The 21,269-nt window shown below is 36.9% G+C and overlaps 1 protein-coding gene across 3 annotated transcripts in view; it reads right to left on the reverse strand.

The window, feature by feature from the left end:
• LOC106595921 (E3 SUMO-protein ligase PIAS1) overlaps nt 1-21,269 on the reverse strand; it is a 142,541-nt gene that overhangs the window by 59,371 nt on the left and 61,901 nt on the right. For all 3 annotated transcript variants that reach the window (XM_045708972.1, XM_045708971.1, XM_045708973.1), the window contains exon 2: nt 18,099-18,594. In XM_045708972.1, the coding sequence (XP_045564928.1) occupies nt 18,099-18,594 (496 nt within the window). The remainder of the gene's footprint in view (nt 1-18,098; nt 18,595-21,269) is intronic.

A 21,269-nucleotide genomic window follows, 5' to 3' on the forward strand; every position in this document is an offset into this window, starting at 1 on the left:
AGAGATGAATATAACTATAGATAAACAGAGAGAGAGGAATATAACTATAGATAAACAGAGAGAGAGGGAAGAGATGAATATAACTATAGATAAACAGAGAGAGAGAGGGAAGAGATGAATATAACTATAGATAAACAGAGAGAGAGGGAAGAGATGAATATAACTATAGATAAACAGAGAGAGAGAGGGAAGAGAGATGAATATAACTATAGATAAACAGATAAACAGAGAGAGAGGGAAGAGAGATGAATATAACTACAGATAAACAGAGAGAGAGGAGGGAGAGAGAAATATAACTATAGATAAACAGAGAGAGAGGGAAGAGAGATGAATATAACTATAGATAAACAGAGAGAGAGAGGGAAGAGATGAATATAACTATAGATAAACAGAGAGAGAGGAGGAGAGAGATGAATATAACTATAGATAAACAGAGAGAGAGGAGGAAGAGAGATGAATATAACTATAGATAAACAGAGAGAGAGGAGGGAGAGATGAATATAACTATAGATAAACAGAGAGAGAGAGGGAAGAGATGAATATAACTATAGATAAACAGAGAGAGAGAGGGAAGAGATGAATATAACTATAGATAAACAGAGAGAGAGAGAAGAGATGAATATAACTATAGATAAACAGAGAGAAGAGAAGAGATGAATATAACTATAGATAAACAGAGAGAGAGAGGGAGAGAGAAGAATATAACTATAGATAAACAGAGAGAGAGAGGGAGAGAGAGGAATATAACTATAGATAAACAGAGAGAGAGGGAAGAGAGATGAATATAACTATAGATAAACAGAGAGAGAGAGGGAAGAGAGATGAATATAACTATAGATAAACAGAGAGAGAGGGGGAAGAGATGAATATAACTATAGATAAACAGAGAGAGAGAGAGGGAAGAGAGATGAATATAACTATAGATAAACAGAGAGAGAGGGAAGAGAGATGAATATAACTATAGATAAACAGAGAGAGAGAGAGGGAAGAGAGATGAATATAACTATAGATAAACAGAGAGAGAGGGGGAAGAGATGAATATAACTATAGATAAACAGAGAGAGAGAGGGAAGAGATGAATATAACTATAGATAAACAGAGAGAGAGGGGGAAGAGATGAATATAACTATAGATAAACAGAGAGAGAGAGGAAGAGAGATGAATATAACTATAGATAAACAGAGAGAGAGAGGGAAGAGAGTGAATATAACTATAGATAAACAGAGAGAGAGAGGGGAAGAGAGATGAATATAACTATAGATAAACAGAGAGAGAGAGAGGGAAGAGAGATGAATATAACTATAGATAAACAGAGAGAGAGGGGGAAGAGATGAATATAACTATAGATAAACAGAGAGAGAGGGAAGAGAGATGAATATAACTATAGATAAACAGAGAGAGAGAGGAAGAGAGATGAATATAACTATAGATAAACAGAGAGAGAGGGAAGAGATGAATATAACTATAGATAAACAGAGAGAGAGGGGGAAGAGATGAATATAACTATAGATAAACAGAGAGAGAGAGGGAAGAGATGAATATAACTATAGATAAACAGAGAGAGAGAGGGAAGAGATGAATATAACTATAGATAAACAGAGAGAGAGGGAAGAGAGATGAATATAACTATAGATAAACAGAGAGAGAGAGGGAAGAGAGATGAATATAACTATAGATAAACAGAGAGAGAGAGGGAGAGAGATGAATATAACTATAGATAAACAGAGAGAGAGGGAAGAGATGAATATAACTATAGATAAACAGAGAGAGAGGGAAGAGATGAATATAACTATAGATAAACAGAGAGAGAGAGGGAAGAGATGAATATAACTATAGATAAACAGAGAGAGAGAGGGAAGAGATGAATATAACTATAGATAAACAGAGAGAGAGAGGGAAGAGAGTGAATATAACTATAGATAAACAGAGAGAGAGTGGAAGAGATGAATATAACTATAGATAAACAGAGAGAGAGAGGGAAGAGAGATGAATATAACTATAGATAAACAGAGAGAGAGAGGAAGAGATGAATATAACTATAGATAAACAGAGAGAGAGAGGGAAGAGATGAATATAACTATAGATAAACAGAGAGAGAGAGAGGGAAGAGATGAATATAACTATAGATAAACAGAGAGAGAGAGGGAAGAGATGAATATAACTATAGATAAACAGAGAGAGAGAGGGAAGAGATGAATATAACTATAGATAAACAGAGAGAGAGAGGGAAGAGAGATGAATATAACTATAGATAAACAGAGAGAGAGGGAAGAGAGATGAATATAACTATAGATAAACAGAGAGAGAGAGGGAAGAGAGATGAATATAACTATAGATAAACAGAGAGAGAGGGAAGAGATGAATATAACTATAGATAAACAGAGAGAGAGGAATATAACTATAGATAAACAGAGAGAGAGAGGGAAGAGAGATGAATATAACTATAGATAAACAGAGAGAGAGGGAAGAGATGAATATAACTATAGATAAACAGAGAGAGAGAGGGAAGAGATGAATATAACTATAGATAAACAGAGAGAGAGGGAAGAGAGATGAATATAACTATAGATAAACAGAGAGAGAGGGAAGAGAGATGAATATAACTATAGATAAACAGAGAGAGAGGGAAGAGATGAATATAACTATAGATAAACAGAGAGAGAGGGAAGACAGATGAATATAACTATAGATAAACAGAGAGAGAGAGGGAAGAGATGAATATAACTATAGATAAACAGAGAGAGAGATGAATATAACTATAGATAAACAGAGAGAGGGGGAAGAGATGAATATAACTATAGATAAACAGAGAGAGAGAGGGAAGAGATGAATATAACTATAGATAAACAGAGAGAGAGGGGGGAAGAGATGAATATAACTATAGATAAACAGAGAGAGAGATGAATATAACTATAGATAAACAGAGAGAGAGAGGAAGAGATGAATATAACTATAGATAAACAGAGAGAGAGGGAAAGAGATGAATATAACTATAGATAAACAGAGAGAGAGAGAGGAAGAGATGAATATAACTATAGATAAACAGAGAGAGAGAGAAGAGATGAATATAACTATAGATAAACAGAGAGAGAGAGGGAAGAGATGAATATAACTATAGATAAACAGAGAGAGAGGGAAGAGATGAATATAAACAGAGAGAAGAAAAAAAGAGAGAGAGAGAGATGAATATAACTATAGATAAACAGAGAGAGAGAGATGAATATAACTATAATAAACAGAGAGAGAGAAAATGAATATAACTATAGATAAACAGAGAGAGAGGGGGAAGAGATGAATATAACTATAGATAAACAGAGAGAGAGGGAAGAGATGAATATAACTATAGATAAACAGAGAGAGAGAGGGAAGAGAATGAATATAACTATAGATAAACAGAGAGAGAGAGGAATATAACTATAGATAAACAGAGAGAGAGGGAAGAGATGAATATAACTATAGATAAACAGAGAGAGAGAGGGAAGAGATGAAATATAACTACAGAGAGAGAGAGGAAGAGATGAATATAACTATAGATAAACAGAGAGAGAGAGGGAAGAGATGAATATAACTATAGATAAACAGAGAGAGAGGGAAGAGATGAATATAACTATAGATAAACAGAGAGAGAGAGAGGGAAGAGATGAATATAACTATAGATAAACAGAGAGAGAGGGAAGAGAGATGAATATAACTATAGATAAACAGAGAGAGAGAGGGAAGAGAGATGAATATAACTATAGATAAACAGAGAGAGAGAGGGAAGAGAGATGAATATAACTATAGATAAACAGAGAGAGAGAGGGAAGAGATGAATATAACTATAGATAAACAGAGAGAGAGAGGGAAGAGAGATGAATATAACTATAGATAAACAGAGAGAGAGAGAAGAGATGAATATAACTATAGATAAACAGAGAGAGAGGGAGAGAGATGAATATAACTATAGATAAACAGAGAGAGAGAGGGAGAGAGATGAATATAACTATAGATAAACAGAGAGAGAGAGGAAGAGATGAATATAACTATAGATAAACAGAGAGAGAGGGGAAGAGATGAATATAACTATAGATAAACAGAGAGAGAGATGAATATAACTATAGATAAACAGAGAGAGAGAGGGAAGAGATGAATATAACTATAGATAAACAGAGAGAGAGAGAGGGAAGAGAGATGAATATAACTATAGATAAACAGAGAGAGAGGGGAAGAGATGAATATAACTATAGATAAACAGAGAGAGAGAGAGGGAAGAGAGATGAATATAACTATAGATAAACAGAGAGAGAGAGGAAGAGATGAATATAACTATAGATAAACAGAGAGAGAGAGGGAAGAGAGATGAATATAACTATAGATAAACAGAGAGAGAGGAAGAGAGATGAATATAACTATAGATAAACAGAGAGAGAGAGGGGGAAGAGAGTGAATATAACTATAGATAAACAGAGAGAGAGAGGGGAGAGAGATGAATATAACTATAGATAAACAGAGAGAGAGAGATGAATATAACTATAGATAAACAGAGAGAGAGAGGGAAGAGAGATGAATATAACTATAGATAAACAGAGAGAGAGAGGGAAGAGATGAATATAACTATAGATAAACAGAGAGAGAGGGAGAGAGATGAATATAACTATAGATAAACAGAGAGAGGAGGGAAGAGAGTGAATATAACTATAGATAAACAGAGAGAGAGAGGGGAAGAGATGAATATAACTATAGATAAACAGAGAGAGAGAGGAAGAGAAATATAACTATAGATAAACAGAGAGAGAGAGGGAAGAGATGAATATAACTATAGATAAACAGAGAGAGAGGGAAGAGATGAATATCAACAAGATAAACAGAGAGAGAGGGAGAGAGATAATATAAACAGAGAGAGAGAAGAGATGAATATAACTATAGATAAACAGAGAGAGAGAGGGAAGAGAGATGAATATAACTATAGATAAACAGAGAGAGAGGGAAGAGATGAATATAACTATAGATAAACAGAGAGAGAGAGAGAGAGATGAATATAACTATAGATAAACAGAGAGAGAGAGGAAGAGAGTGAATATAACTATAGAGATAAAAGAGAGAGAGAGAGAAGAGATATAACTACAGAGAACAGAGTAAACAGAGAGAGAGGAAGAGATGAATATAACTATAGATAAACAGAGAGAGAGAGGAAGAGATGAATATAACTATAGATAAACAGAGAGAGGAGGAAGAGAAAGAATATAGATAAACAGAGAGAGAGAGAGAGAGATGAATATAACTATAGATAAACAGAGAGAGAGGAGAAGAGATGAATATAACTATAGATAAACAGAGAGAGAGGGGAAGAGATGAATATAACTATAGATAAACAGAGAGAGAGAGGAGAAGATGAAAACTATAGATAAACAGAGAGAGAGGGAAGAGATGAATATAACTATAGATAAACAGAGAGAGAGAGAGAGAGATGAATTAACTATAGATAAACAGAGAGAGAGAGAGAAGAGATGAATATAACCAGAGAGAGACGAGAGAGATGAAATATAACTATAGATAAACAGAGAGAGAGAGGAAGAGATGAATATAACTATAGATAAACAGAGAGAGAGAGAGAGATGAATATAACTATAGATAAACAGAGAGAGAGAGAGAGAGAGATGAATATAAACAGAGAGAGAAAGAGAGAGAGAGTATATAGATAAACAGAGAGAGAGGGAAGAGAGAATAACTATAGATAAACAGAGAGAGAGAGAGAGAGAGATGAATATAACTATAGATAAACAGAGAGAGAGGAAGAGATGAATATAACTATAGATAAACAGAGAGAGAGAGGAAGAGATGAATATAACTATAGATAGACAAAGAGAGAGAGGAAATATAACTATAGATAAACAGAGAGAGAGAGAAGAGAGATATATAACCTATAGATAAACAGAGAGAGAGAGGGAAGAGATGAATATAACTATAGATAAACAGAGAGAGAGAAAGAGATGAATATAAACAGAGAGAGGAGAGAGAATATAACTATAGATAAACAGAGAGAGAGGGAGAGAGATGAATATAACTATAGATAGAAACAGAGAGAAGAGGGAAGAGAGTGAATATAACTATAGATAAACAGAGAGAGAGGGAGAAGAGATGAATATAACTATAGATAAACAGAGAGAGAGAGGAAGAGATGAATAAACTATAGATAAACAGAGAGAGAGAGGAAGAGATGAATATAACTATAGATAAACAGAGAGAGAGAGAGAGATGAATATAACTATAGATAAACAGAGAGAGAGGGGAAGAGATGAATATAACTATAGATAAACAGAGAGAGAGAGAGAGAGATGAATATAACTATAGATAAACAGAGAGAGAGGGAGAGAGATGAATATAACTATAGATAAACAGAGAGAGAGAGAGAGATGAGATATAACTATAGATAAACAGAGAGAGAGAAGAGAGAGATGAATATAACTATAGAAGAATAAACAGAGAGAGAGGGGAGAGAGAGATGAATATAACTATAGATAAACAGAGAGAGAGGGAAGAGAGTGAATATAACCATAGATAAACAGAGAGAGAGAGGGAGATGAAGATAACTATAGATAAACAGAGAGAGAGAGAGAAGAGATGAATATAACTATAGATAAACAGAGAGAGAGAGAGAAGAGATGAATATAACTAAACAGAGAGAGAGAGAGGAAGAGATGAATATAACTATAGATAAACAGAGAGAGAGAGAAGAGAGATGAATATAACTATAGATAAACAGAGAGAGAGGGAAGAGAGATGAATATAACTATAGATAAACAGAGAGAGAGAGATGAATATAACTATAGATAAACAGAGAGAGAGAGAGAGATGAATATAACTATAGATAAACAGAGAGAGAGGGAAGAGATGAATATAACTATAGATAAACAGAGAGAGAGAGAGAAGAGATGAATATAACTATAGATAAACAGAGAGAGAGAGAGAGAGATGAATATAACTATAGATAAACAGAGAGAGAGAGGAAGAGATGAATATAACTATAGATAAACAGAGAGAGAGAAGGAAGAGATGAATATAACTATAGATAAACAGAGAGAGAGAAGAGAGAGAATATAACTATAGATAAACAGAGAGAGAGAGGGAAGAGATGAATATAACTATAGATAAACAGAGAGAGAGGAAGAGAGATGAATATAACTATAGATAAACAGAGAGAGAGAGAAGAGATGACTATAGATAAACAGAGAGAGAGAGAAGAGATGAATATAACTATAGATAAACAGAGAGAGAGAGGAAGAGATGAATATAACTATAGATAAACAGAGAGAGAGAGGGAAGAGATGAATATAACTATAGATAAACAGAGAGAGAGAGGGAGAGATGAATATAACATATAGATAAACAGAGAGAGAGAGAGAGATGAATATAACTATAGATAAACAGAGAGAGAGAGAAGAGATGAATATAACTATAGATAAACAGAGAGAGAGGGAAAGAGATGAATATAACTATAGATAAACAGAGAGAGAGAGAGGAGATAAGAATATAACTATAGATAAACAGAGAGAGAGGAAGAGAGATGAATATAACTATAGATAAACAGAGAGAGAGAGGAAGATAGATAACTATAGATAAACAGAGAGAGAGAGAAGAGAGATGAATATAGCTATAGATAAACAGAGAGAGAGGAAGAGATGAATATAACTATAGATAAACAGAGAGAGAGAAGAGAGATGAATATAACTATAGATAAACAGAGAGAGAGGGAAGATGAATATAACTATAGATAAACAGAGAGAGAGGGAAGAGAGATGAAAGATAAACAGAGAGAGAGAAAGAGATGAATATAACCAGGAAAAAAAGAATTAACTATAGATAAACAGAGAGAGAGAGAGAGAGAGAGATGAATATAACTATAGATAAACAGAGAGAGAGAGAGAGATGAATATAACTATAGATAAACAGAGAGAGAGAGAGAGAGAGATATAACTATAGATAAACAGAGAGAGAGGGAGAAGAGATGAATATAACTATAGATAAACAGAGAGAGAGGGGGAAGAGATGAAATAACTATAGATAAACAGAGAGAGAGAGAGAAGAGATGAATATAACTATAGATAAACAGAGAGAGAGAAGAGAGATGAATATAACTATAGATAAACAGAGAGAGAGAGGGAGAGATGAATATAACTATAGATAAACAGAGAGAGAGAGGAAGAGATGAATATAACTATAGATAAACAGAGAGAGAGGGAAGAGATGAATATAACTATAGATAAACAGAGAGAGAGAGAGATGAATATAACTATAGATAAACAGAGAGAGAGGAAAGAGATGAATATAACTATAGATAAACAGAGAGAGAGAGGGAAGAGATGAATATAACTATAGATAAACAGAGAGAGAGAGGAAGAGATGAATATAACTATAGATAAACAGAGAGAGAGAGAGATGAATATAACTATAGATAAACAGAGAGAGAGAGAGATGAATATAAACAGATCAGAGAGAGACAGGGAGAGAGAGATGATATACCATAGATAAACAGAGAGAGAGAGAGAGATGTAATATAGATAAACAGAGAGAGAGAGAGAGAGAGATGAAAAACTATAGATAAACAGAGAGAGAGAGAGAAGAGATGAATATAACTATAGATAAACAGAGAGAGAGAGAGGGAAGAGATGAATATAACTATAGATAAACAGAGAGAGAGAGAAGATGAATATAACTATAGATAAACAGAGAGAGAGAGGAAGAGATGAATATAACTATAGATAAACAGAGAGAGAGGAGAGAGATGAAGATAACTATAGATAAACAGAGAGAGAGGAGAGAGATGAATATAACTATAGAGAGACAGAGAGAGAGATGAATATAACTATAGATAAACAGAGAGAGAGAGAGAGATGAATATAACTAACAGAGAGAGAGAGGAAGAGATGAATATAACCTTAGAGATAAACAGAGAGAGAGAAGAGATGAATATAACTATAGATAAACAGAGAGAGAGGGAGAGAGATGAATATAACTATAGATAAACAGAGAGAGAGAGAGAGAGATGAATATAACTATAGATAAACAGAGAGAGAGAGGAGAGATGAATATAACTATAGATAAACAGAGAGAGAGAGAAGAGAGATGAATATAACTATAGATAAACAGAGAGAGAGAGGGAAGAGATGAATATAACTATAGATAAACAGAGAGAGAGGGAAGAGATGAATATAACTATAGATAAACAGAGAGAGAGATGAATATAAACAGATAAACAGAGAGAGAGGGAAGAGATGAATATAACTATAGATAAACAGAGAGAGAGGAAGAGAGATGAATATAACTATAGATAAACAGAGAGAGAGAGGAAGAGAGATGAATATAACTATAGATAAACAGAGAGAGAGAGAGAGGAAGAGATGAATATAACTATAGATAAACAGAGAGAGAGAGGAAGAGATGAATATAACTATAGATAAACAGAGAGAGAGAGAGAAGAGATGAATATAACTATAGATAAACAGAGAGAGAGAGAAGATATAAAAACTATAGATAAACAGAGAGAGAGAGAAGAGATAAATATAAAACAGAGAGAGAGAGAGAGAGATGAATATAACTATAGATAAACAGAGAGAGGGAAGAGATGAATATAACTATAGATAAACAGAGAGAGAGGAGAGAGAAGATAACTATAGATAAACAGAGAGAGAGAGGGAAGAGATGAATATAACTATAGATAAACAGAGAGAGAGGGAAGAGATGAAACTATAGATAAACAGAGAGAGAATAATATAGATAAACAGAGAGAGAGAGAAGAGATGAATATAACTATAGATAAACAGAGAGAGAGGAGAAGAGATGAATATAACTATAGATAAACAGAGAGAGAGGAGAGAGAGAATATAACTATAGATAAACAGAGAGAGAGAGAGAGAGATGAATATAACGATATAACTATAGATAAACAGAGAGAGAGGGAAGAGATGAAGAAACTATAGATAAACAAGAGAATGAATTCTAGATAAACAGAGAGAGAGAGAGAGAGATGAATATAACTATAGATAAACAGAGAGAGAGATGAATTAACCAAGAGAGAGGGAAGAGATGAATATAACAAACAGAGAGAGAGAGAGAGAGATGAATATAACTATAGATAAACAGAGAGAGAGGAAGAGAATATAACTATAGATAAACAGAGAGAGAGAGGGAAGAGATGAATATAACTATAGATAAACAGAGAGAGAGAGAAGAGAAGAGATGAATATAACTATAGATAAACAGAGAGAGAGAGAGGGAGAGATGAATATAATTAGACTACAGAGAGAGAGAGAGAGAGAGATGAATATAACTATAGATAAACAGAGAGAGAGAAAATAGAGAGAAGAATATAACTATAGATAAACAGAGAGAGAGAGGGAAGAGAGATGAATATAACTATAGATAAACAGAGAGAGAGAGGGAAGAGATGAATATAACTATAGATAAACAGAGAGAGAGAGGGAAGAGAATGAATATAACTATAGATAAACGAGAGAGAGAGATGAATATAACTATAGATAAACAGAGAGAGAGAGAGAGATGAATATAACTATAGATAAACAGAGAGAGAGGGAAGAGATGAATATAACTATAGATAAACAGAGAGAGAGAGGGAAGAGATGAATATAACTATAGATAAACAGAGAGAGAGAGAGAGAGAGATGAATATAACTATAGATAAACAGAGAGAGAGGAAGAGATGAATATAACTATAGATAAACAGAGAGAGAGAGAGAGATGAATATAGATAAACAGAGAGAGAAGAGAGATATAACTATAGATAAACAGAGAGAGAGAGAGAGAGAGATGAATATAACTATAGATAAACAGAGAGAGAGAGGGAAGAGAGATGAACTAATAAACAGAGAGAGAGGAGGAAGAGATGAATATAACTATAGATAAACAGAGAGAGAGAGGGAGAATATAATATAGATAAACAGAGAGAGAGAGAGAGATGAATATAACTATAGATAAACAGAGAGAGAGGGAAGAGATGAATATAACTATAGATAAACAGAGAGAGAGAGGGAGAGAGATGAATATAACTATAGATAAACAGAGAGAGAGGGAAGAGATGAATATAACTATAGATAAACAGAGAGAGAGAGGAGATGAATATAACTATAGATAAACAGAGAGAGAGAGAAGAGATGAATATAACTATAGATAAACAGAGAGAGAGGAGATGAATATAACTATAGATAAACAGAGAGAGAGAGGAAAGAGATGAATATAACTATAGATAAACAGAGAGAGAGAGAGAGAGATGATATAACTATAGATAAACAGAGAGAGAGAGAGAGAGATGAATATAACTATAGATAAACGAGAGAGGAGAGAGAAACTACTATAGATAAACAGAGAGAGAGAGGAAGAGATGAAAAAATATAATAAACAGAGAGAGAGAAAGAGATGAATATAACTATAGATAAACAGAGAGAGGGAAGAGATGAATATAACTATAGATAAACAGAGAGAGAGAGAAAAAGAGATGAATATAACTATAGATAAAAAGAGAGAGAGGGAAGAGATGAATATAACTATAGATAAACAGAGAGAGAGAGAAGAGAGATGAATATAACTATAGATAAACAGAGAGAGAGAGGGAAGAGATGAATATAACTATAGATAAACAGAGAGAGAGGGGGAAGAGATGAATATAACTATAGATAAACAGAGAGAGAGAGAGGGAAGAGATGAATATAACTATAGATAAACAGAGAGAGAGAGAAGAGATGAATATAACTATAGATAAACAGAGAGAGAGGGAAGAGATGAATATAACTATAGATAAACAGAGAGAGAGAGGGAAGAGATGAATATAACTATAGATAAACAGAGAGAGAGAGGGAAGAGATGAATATAACTATAGATAAACAGAGAGAGAGAGGGGAAGAGATGAATATAACTATAGATAAACAGAGAGAGAGGGGAAGAGAATGAATATAACTATAGATAAACAGAGAGAGAGAGAGAAGAGATGAATATAACTATAGATAAACAGAGAGAGAGGAGAAGAATGAATATAACTATAGATAAACAGAGAGAGAGAGGAAGAGATGAATATAACTATAGATAAACAGAGAGAGAGAGGAAGAGATGAATATAACTATAGATAAACAGAGAGAGAGAGAGAGAGATGAATATAACTATAGATAAACAGAGAGAGAGAGGAAGAGAATGAATATAACTATAGATAAACAGAGAGAGAGGGAAGAGATGAATATAACTATAGATAAACAGAGAGAGAGAGGGAAGAGAGATGAATATAACTATAGATAAACAGAGAGAGAGGAAGAGAGATGAATATAACTATAGATAAACAGAGAGAGAGGGGGAAGAGATGAATATAACTATAGATAAACAGAGAGAGAGAGGGAAGAGAGATGAATATAACTATAGATAAACAGAGAGAGAGGGAAGAGAGATGAATATAACTATAGATAAACAGAGAGAGAGAGGGAAGAGATGAATATAACTATAGATAAACAGAGAGAGAGGGAAGAGATGAATATAACTATAGATACGAGAGAGAGAGGAAGAGAGATGAATATAACTATAGATAAACAGAGAGAGAGAGAGAGAGATGAATATAACTATAGATAAACAGAGAGAGAGAGGGAAGATGATGATATAACTATAGATAAACAGAGAGAGAGAGAAGAGATGAATATAACTATAGATAAACAGAGAGAGAGGGAAGAGATGAATATAACTATAGATAAACAGAGAGAGAGGGAAGAGATGAATATAACTATAGATAAACAGAGAGAGAGAGGGAAGAGATGAATATAACTATAGATAAACAGAGAGAGAGAGGGAAGAGATGAATATAACTATAGATAAACAGAGAGAGAGAGGGAAGAGATGAATATAACTATAGATAAACAGAGAGAGAGAGGGAAGAGATGAATATAACTATAGATAAACAGAGAGAGAGAGGAAGAGATGAATATAACTATAGATAAACAGAGAGAGAGAGGGAGAGATGAATATAACTATAGATAAACAGAGAGAGAGGGGAAGAGATGAATATAACTATAGATAAACAGAGAGAGAGAGGAAGAGATGAATATAACTATAGATAAACAGAGAGAGAGGGGAAGAGATGAATATAACTATAGATAAACAAGAGAGAGAGGGAAGAGATGAATATAACTATAGATAAACAGAGAGAGAGAGGGAAGAGATGAATATAACTATAGATAAACAGAGAGAGAGGAGGAAGAGATGAATATAACTATAGATAAACAGAGAGAGAGAGGGAAGAGATGAATATAACTATAGATAAACAGAGAGAGAGAGGGAAGAGATGAATATAACTATAGATAAACAGAGAGAGAGAGAGAGAGATGAATATAACTATAGATAAACAGAGAGAGAGAGGGAAGAGATGAATATAACTATAGATAAACAGAGAGAGAGAGAAGAGATGAATATAACTATAGAATAAACAAAGAGAGAGAGAGGGAAGAGATGAATATAACTATAGATAAACAGAGAGAGAGAGGAAGAGATGAATATAACTATAGATAAACAGAGAGAGAGAGATGAATATAACTATAGATAAACAGAGAGAGAGAGAGAGAGATGAATATAACTATAGATAAACAGAGAGAGAGAGAGAGAGATGAATATAACTACAGATAGACAGAGAGAGAGAAGAGAGATGAATATAACTATAGATAAACAGAGAGAGAGAGAGAGAGATGAATATAACTATAGATAAACAGAGAGAGAGGGAAGAGATGAATATAACTATAGATAAACAGAGAGAGGGGGAAGAGATGAATATAACTATAGATAAACAGAGAGAGAGAGGGAAGAGATGAATATAACTATAGATAAACAGAGAGAAGAGAGATGAATATAACTATAGATAAACAGAGAGAGAGAGGGAAGAGATGAATATAACTATAGATAAACAGAGAGAGAGGGAAGAGATGAATATAACTATAGATAAACAGAGAGAGAGAGGGAAGAGATGAATATAACTATAGATAAACAGAGAGAGAGGAGAGAATATAACTATAAATAAACAGAGAGAGAGAGGAAGAGATGAATATAACTATAGATAAACAGAGAGAGAGAGAGAGATGAATATAACTATAGATAAACAGAGAGAGAGAGGGAAGAGATGAATATAACTATAGATAAACAGAGAGAGAGAGATGAATATAACTATAGATAAACAGAGAGAAGAGAGATGAATATAACTATAGATAAACAGAGAGAGAGAGGGAAGAGATGAATATAACTATAGATAAACAGAGAGAGAGAGGGGAAGAGATGAATATAACTATAGATAAACAGAGAGAGAGGGAAGAGATGAATATAACTATAGATAAACAGAGAGAGAGAGAAGAGAGATGAATATAACTATAGATAAACAGAGAGAGAGGGGGAAGAGATGAATATAACTATAGATAAACAGAGAGAGAGGGAAGAGATGAATATAACTATAGATAAACAGAGAGAGAGAGGGAAGAGATGAATATAACTATAGATAAACAGAGAGAGAGAGGGAAGAGATGAATATAACTATAGATAAACAGAGAGAGAGGAGATGAATATAACTATAGATAAACAGAGAGAGAGATGAATATAACTATAGATAAACAGAGAGAGAGGGAAGAGATGAATATAACTATAGATAAACAGAGAGAGAAGAGGAGAGATGAATATAACTATAGATAAACAGAGAGAGAGAGAGAGATGAATATAACTATAGATAAACAGAGAGAGAGGGAAGAGAGAAATAACTATAGATAAACAGAGAGAGAGAGGGAGAGAGATGAATATAACTATAGATAAACAGAGAGAGAGAGAGAGATGAATATAACTATAGATAAACAGAGAGAGAGGGGAAGAGATGAATATAACTATAGATAAACAGAGAGAGAGAGGAAGAGATGAATATAACTATAGATAAACAGAGAGAGAGGGGAAGAGATGAATATAACTATAGATAAACAGAGAGAGAAAAGAAGATGAATATAACTATAGATAAACAGAGAGAGAGAGGGAAGAGATGAATATAACTATAGATAAACAGAGAGAGAGGGGAAGAGATGAATATAACTATAGATAAACAGAGAGAGAGGAGAAGAGATGAATATAACTATAGATAAACAGAGAGAGAGAGGGAAGAGAGATGAATATAACTATAGATAAACAGAGAGAGAGAGGGAAGAGATGAATATAACTATAGATAAACAGAGAGAGAGGGAAGAGAGATGAATATAACTATAGATAAACAGAGAGAGAGGAGGGAGAGAGATGAATATAACTATAGATAAACAGAGAGAGAGAGAGGGGGGAAGAGATGAATATAACTATAGATAAACAGAGAGAGAGAGGGAAGAGATGAATATAACTATAGATAAACAGAGAGAGAGGGGGGAAGAGATGAATATAACTATAGATAAACAGAGAGAGAGAGAGGGAAGAGAGATGAATATAACTATAGATAAACAGAGAGAGAGAGGGGGAAGAGAGATGAATATAACTATAGATAAACAGAGAGAGAGAGAGGGGGAAGAGATGAATATAACTATAGATAAACAGAGAGAGAGAGAGAAAGAGAGTGGCTCCCCTCAGTCCCTCAGTCTGTCTGGGAAGGCAAATGAATGAATCAAGCTGCTTCATTACTGTCCTGCCATTATTATTAGGATAAAGAGGGTCATCTCCTCAGAACTACGGCTGTGGATAATTCATTACCACACCGTGCAGGGGAAGGAATCAGGTCTTCTACCTCAGGCTGTTCTCTCTGTGCCTGGGGGACACGTGTGATTGAAATGCATTATTTATTTGGATGGGTCACTATTTTTTTATGAGGTTTGGTAAGAGTTTGTGTGGAGGGAGTGTGTGTGTGTGTATATGTGCCTAACATTCACATGATGGGGGATGTGTTTTGCAGGCACAGGTGTATGGCTGTAGGATTTCATCACACTGTACAGCACGTCAACACGAGAGAGATGGGGAGAGGAGCGAGATGGCGGGAGGACAGTGTTGTGGGCAGTGTGTTTGTACATGCAACCGGAGGCAAATTAATCACAGTCCAGTATCCGACTCCATCAAAATGCTAATGGAGGAAAATGGAGACATTTCCATATATTTTCAGGGAAGTTGGTACAGGTTGTAAGGGGAGGTGTTTTATCATACAAGGTGCAGTGGGGTGTGATGCAACGTTTGCATAACTAATAGAACTGGACATCATATCAAAATAAACAGCAGTGTTGAGATGCAACTGTACAAGCTGTGGATTATAAATAGGTTACTTAGAAAGACCGAGGATGTATAGCCTATTAGGCCTAAAAATGTCTGTATGGTCCCGTATGGCCCCGTATGGCCCCGTATGGCCCCGTATGGTCCCGTATGGCAGAGCATGATGCATTATTATATTAAAGTGGAACTAACAGCGTTTTAGCATCAATTAAATCTTAAAATAAGTTCATATACGCCCCCAGTAAGAATATGATGCCTGCTTCTAAATTGACTGACAAGCGAGCACATAGATATGATCATTTCAGATGTTCCCACTTTTATAGAATGTTTGAGAACGACGTAGACTAAGGCATTTGTGAAAATTCTATAGAAATATATAGTTGGAAAGCAGCTGTGCATTTGAACAATTAATAGACACTGCAGTAAATAAAACCTATTGTCCAGACTACACAGACCGGAGTGCCATAGCCAATCAGTGATAAAGTAGGCCTATATTCAAATAAGCCATTTGCCACACAGGCCTGCTGCCATCATTCACTTTGAACTAGACTGTGTTTACAGGCAGTAGGACCTGCCATCATTCACTTTGAACTAGACTGTGTGTTTACAGGCAGTAGGACCTAACATCATTCACTTTGAACTAGACTGTGTGTTTACAGGCAGTAGGACCTGCCATCATTCACTTTGAACTAGACTGTGTGTTTACAGGCAGTAGGACCTAACATCATTCACTTTGAACTAGACTGTGTTTACAGGCAGTAGGACCTGCCATCATTCACTTTGAACTAGACTGTGTGTTTACAGGCAGTAGGACCTACCATCATTCACTTTGAACTGGACTGTGTGTTTACAGGCAGTAGGACCTGCCATCATTCACTATGAACTGGACTGTGTGTTTACAGGCAGTAGGGCCTGCCATCATTCACTTTGAACTGGACTGTGTGTTTACAGGCAGTAGGACCTGCCATCATTCACTATGAACTGGACTGTGTGTTTACAGGCTGTAGGACCTGCCATCATTCACTTTGAACTGGACTGTGTGTTTACAGGCAGTAGGGCCTGCCATCATTCACTATGAACTGGACTGTGTGTATGTTTACAGGCAGTAGGACCTGCCATCATTCACTTTGAACTGGACTGTGTGTTTACAGGCAGTAGGGCCTGCCATCATTCACTTTGAACTGGACTGTGTGTTTACAGGCAGTAGGGCCTGCCATCATTCACTTTGAACTGGACTGTGTGTTTACAGGCAGTAGGACCTGCCATCATTCACTTTGAACTGGACTGTGTGTTTACAGGCAGTAGGACCTGCCATCATTCACTATGAACTGGACTGTGTGTTTACAGGCAGTAGCAACAGTGTGACTTTAGATCATTAGAAAGCATATGGCAAAAGCCGGGGGTCTTCTTACATTTGGGAACTTTACAGTCCAATTGCTCAAACAACCATGAAGTTGTGAAAAAGGTCAATAGTCAGAAGAGCTGCAGAGTTAATAAAAATAATGCCATTACTGATTAGATGCTTTGTCCATTAATTAGGCTATTTCCTCTGTAACCATATGGTCTATCTACTACAAACTCATGGACACAGATGTAAACATATAAATACTATATATGAATACATTTTTTTTAAAGTTCAAGTATTCATTACCAAAGTTACCATAGATTATCTGTTAATTACCAAAATTACTGAAGATTCCGGTAACTTTGTTAAATTACCGGTAGTTTTGCAACACTACATATACCAATCCACAGACACTAGCCACCCACAGACACTAACCACCCACAGACACCAGCCACCCACAGACACTAGCCACCCACAGACACCAGCCACCCACAGACACCAGCCACCCACAGACACCAGCCACCCTTACCTAGACTGGTGGGCTTGATGAGCTCGTCCAGCATATCGTAGAAGGGCAGCCTCTGCAGCTTGACGTCTGGGTGCACCGGATGCAGGGTGGCCGAGGTGGGCAGGTGGTGCGCCAGCCCGCTGAGCTCGTGCTTGCCAGGCCCCAGCAATGAGATGGGCAGCAGGGCGGCCGGCGAGGGTACTCCCCCATGCCCATGCCCCTCATACGCCAGCTGGCTGAGGCCGGCAGGCAGGGCAGCGGTGCCCCCTCCTCCGGCCACACCTCCCGAGGCAGGGTAGTGTGGTCCGGGCAGGACCAGCTCTGAGGGAGAGCCCATCTTGGTGGGGAAGCGTCTGCAGTACAGTTCCTTGATTTTCATCTGCACGGCGGGGCTGCAGCCGGCTTTCAGGAGATGCAAGGCCATGGTTAAGAGCTCATGTTTTCGCCCGTGTTTGTTGCGGCCCGCGTAACCCAGCAGAACCTGCAGCTCTGACACGCGCAGGCTCATCACCATTTGCTGTGGAGGAGAGACAGGGAGAGTGTTGAGTTAGGCTAAATGAAATGAGTCTACAAAACTCCTGAGGTACTCCTTGCTTAAACCAACACAGGTGCGTGGAGACTTACCTGGTCGGCGTAGTGTGAAACATGGACAACAGCGTAGGAGTAGTCTAATGATCAGTTGCCTCACACAGAAGAGCTTTAACTATCATTGCCAGTTTGTGAAGTTATACCCACAAGAAGAATCCATGAAGGGAAAGCAATGCGCCATTATTCCATCACGCAAGAAGATTTGCATTACGCATAAAACCCAGTTAAATTTAATATACTGTAGAAGCATACACAACATCAATTGAACTAAGCAGACATCTTATTCTATGCCTTCTTGCAGTTGTTTCACCTTACCCCCAACAATAGTCCTACTGCTTTTGACTGAGTAGCCAAATAGCTTCATTTTGAATCATGATTTGAATTTTCATGGCACAGATTAGGCTAAATCCATCAAATGAATGTGTAAACTTTGTGATAGTCTAATAGACATCACCAGCTCCCTCATAAGGGTTGATGCAGGCCTAGTTTCCACTACAGATAATTACATGTGCCGAGGGTGTGATATGAATTTCAATGAAGTGTTATCAGACCAGGTTCCTACCAGTACGACCTGTGGACTGGAACCAGTCATGAGTGAGCTGATACCAATTCCATGCTAATTAGATGCAAATTGTTCATTATCTGTAATAATGAAATGCCCATGCATATTAATACTGTATGTTCTCCATGCTATGGGTGGACATTCGAGATGTAGGGCTGGGAATCGCCAGGGACCTCACGATACAGGTGCCGATACGACAGTGTTCATTTCATCAACAAAAATATTGACTAAAATATAAACAGACCCAGAAAAAAAAACTATAAAATGAGACGAGAAAATGATCTCTGACAAAAAACAGACTACTAAGTGGACTGGACGAGAGTTTCTGGAAAGATTGAGTGCTTTTCAGTGATAAGCACAATTAATATTAGCAGCACAGATGTGCAGCGCATTCACAGTGGAAAGGACACGTCCCACCCGGCACACAGCCTACATCAGCTGGTGAGCTGCAGGGGAGCAGGCGATGTGTGTGGGCAGACAGGCTCAGCTTATAGTGTACACATCACACAGGCCACTCTCTTGCTTTACCGCCAGCCTTCTAGTTAGCTACCCTTTGAAACACAAGCTGCTTTACAAAATTAAAAAACAATAGCAGCATTGAGTTTAATAGTAAAACAACAGTCTGACTATGTGTTTCTCTCCCTTGAGTAATCTATAGAAAAGTAGGCCATCTTTGAATTTGTAGTCACGCTCAACCCCAGCCTCTTTTCCACTGTATTTCATATACAGGTTTTATAGAGAATGTCGCCAAGTCTCCCTCTTCTCCCACTGTATTTCATATACAGGTTTTATAGAGAATGTCGCCAAGTCTCCCTCTTCTCCCACTGTATTTCATATACAGGTTTTATAGAGAATGTCACAGTCCTCTTCTCCACTGTATTTCATATACAGGTTTTATAGAGAATGTCGCCAAGTCTCCCTCTTCTCCCACTGTATTTCATATACAGGTTTTATAGAGAATGTCGCCAAGTCTCCCTCTTCTCCCACTGTATTTCATATACAGGTTTTATAGAGAATGTCGCCAAGTCTCCCTCTTCTCCCACTGTATTTCATATACAGGTTTTATAGAGAATGTCGCCAAGTCTCCCTCTTTTCCTCTGCGAAAACAGATTGATTCTAGACCTTAGGCTACTGTTCAACAGACATGACCCATAATACTGGCGCTACGTTGGCGGGCCACATGTTATATTCAGAAAGCATATCATGGGCCATTCTAAAGCTAGGCTACATGCGGACCGGACACCTTGTTCAGTCATGTTACCTCATTAAATAGCTATAGCTAACAACCTGGGGAACGCAATGTTCTGGAACATTCAGAAATATGCTATGTAGAACACAAACATGCCTCTCTGACATGTTGAATAAGGAATAACGCCGGCTCTATTCATAGCATTTCTATCTGCTACGTACCAGAACGTGACCCTGGTACCATTACCAGTAGCCTGCTGGACGTGGCCCTGGTACCATTACCAGTAGCCTGCTGGACGTGACCCTGGTACCATTACCAGTAGCCTGCTGGACGTGACCCTGGTACCATTACCAGTAGCCTGCTGGACGTGACCCTGGTACCATTACCAGTAGCCTGCTGGACGTGACCCTGGTACCATTACCAGTAGCCTGCTGGACGTGACCCTGGTACCATTACCAGTAGCCTGCTGGACGTGACCCTGGTACCATTACCAGTAGCCTACTGAACGTGACCCTGGTACCATTACCAGTAGCCTGCTGGACGTGACCCTGGTACCATTACCAGTAGCCTACTGAACGTGACCCTGGTACCATTACCAGTAGCCTGCTGAACGTGACGTGGTACCATTACCAGTAGCCTGCTGAACGTGACCCTGGTACCATTACCAGTAGCCTGCTGGACGTGACCCTGGTACCATTACCAGTAGCCTGCTGGACGTGACCCTGGTACCATTACCAGTAGCCTGCTGGACGTGACCCTGGTACCATTACCAGTAGCCTGCTGGACGTGACCCTGGTACCATTACCAGTAGCCTGCTGGACGTGACCCTGGTACCATTACCAGTAGCCTGCTG

Source organism: Salmo salar, chromosome ssa26 (assembly GCF_905237065.1).
Source record: "Salmo salar chromosome ssa26, Ssal_v3.1, whole genome shotgun sequence".
NCBI classification, from domain to species: Eukaryota; Metazoa; Chordata; class Actinopteri; order Salmoniformes; family Salmonidae; genus Salmo; species Salmo salar.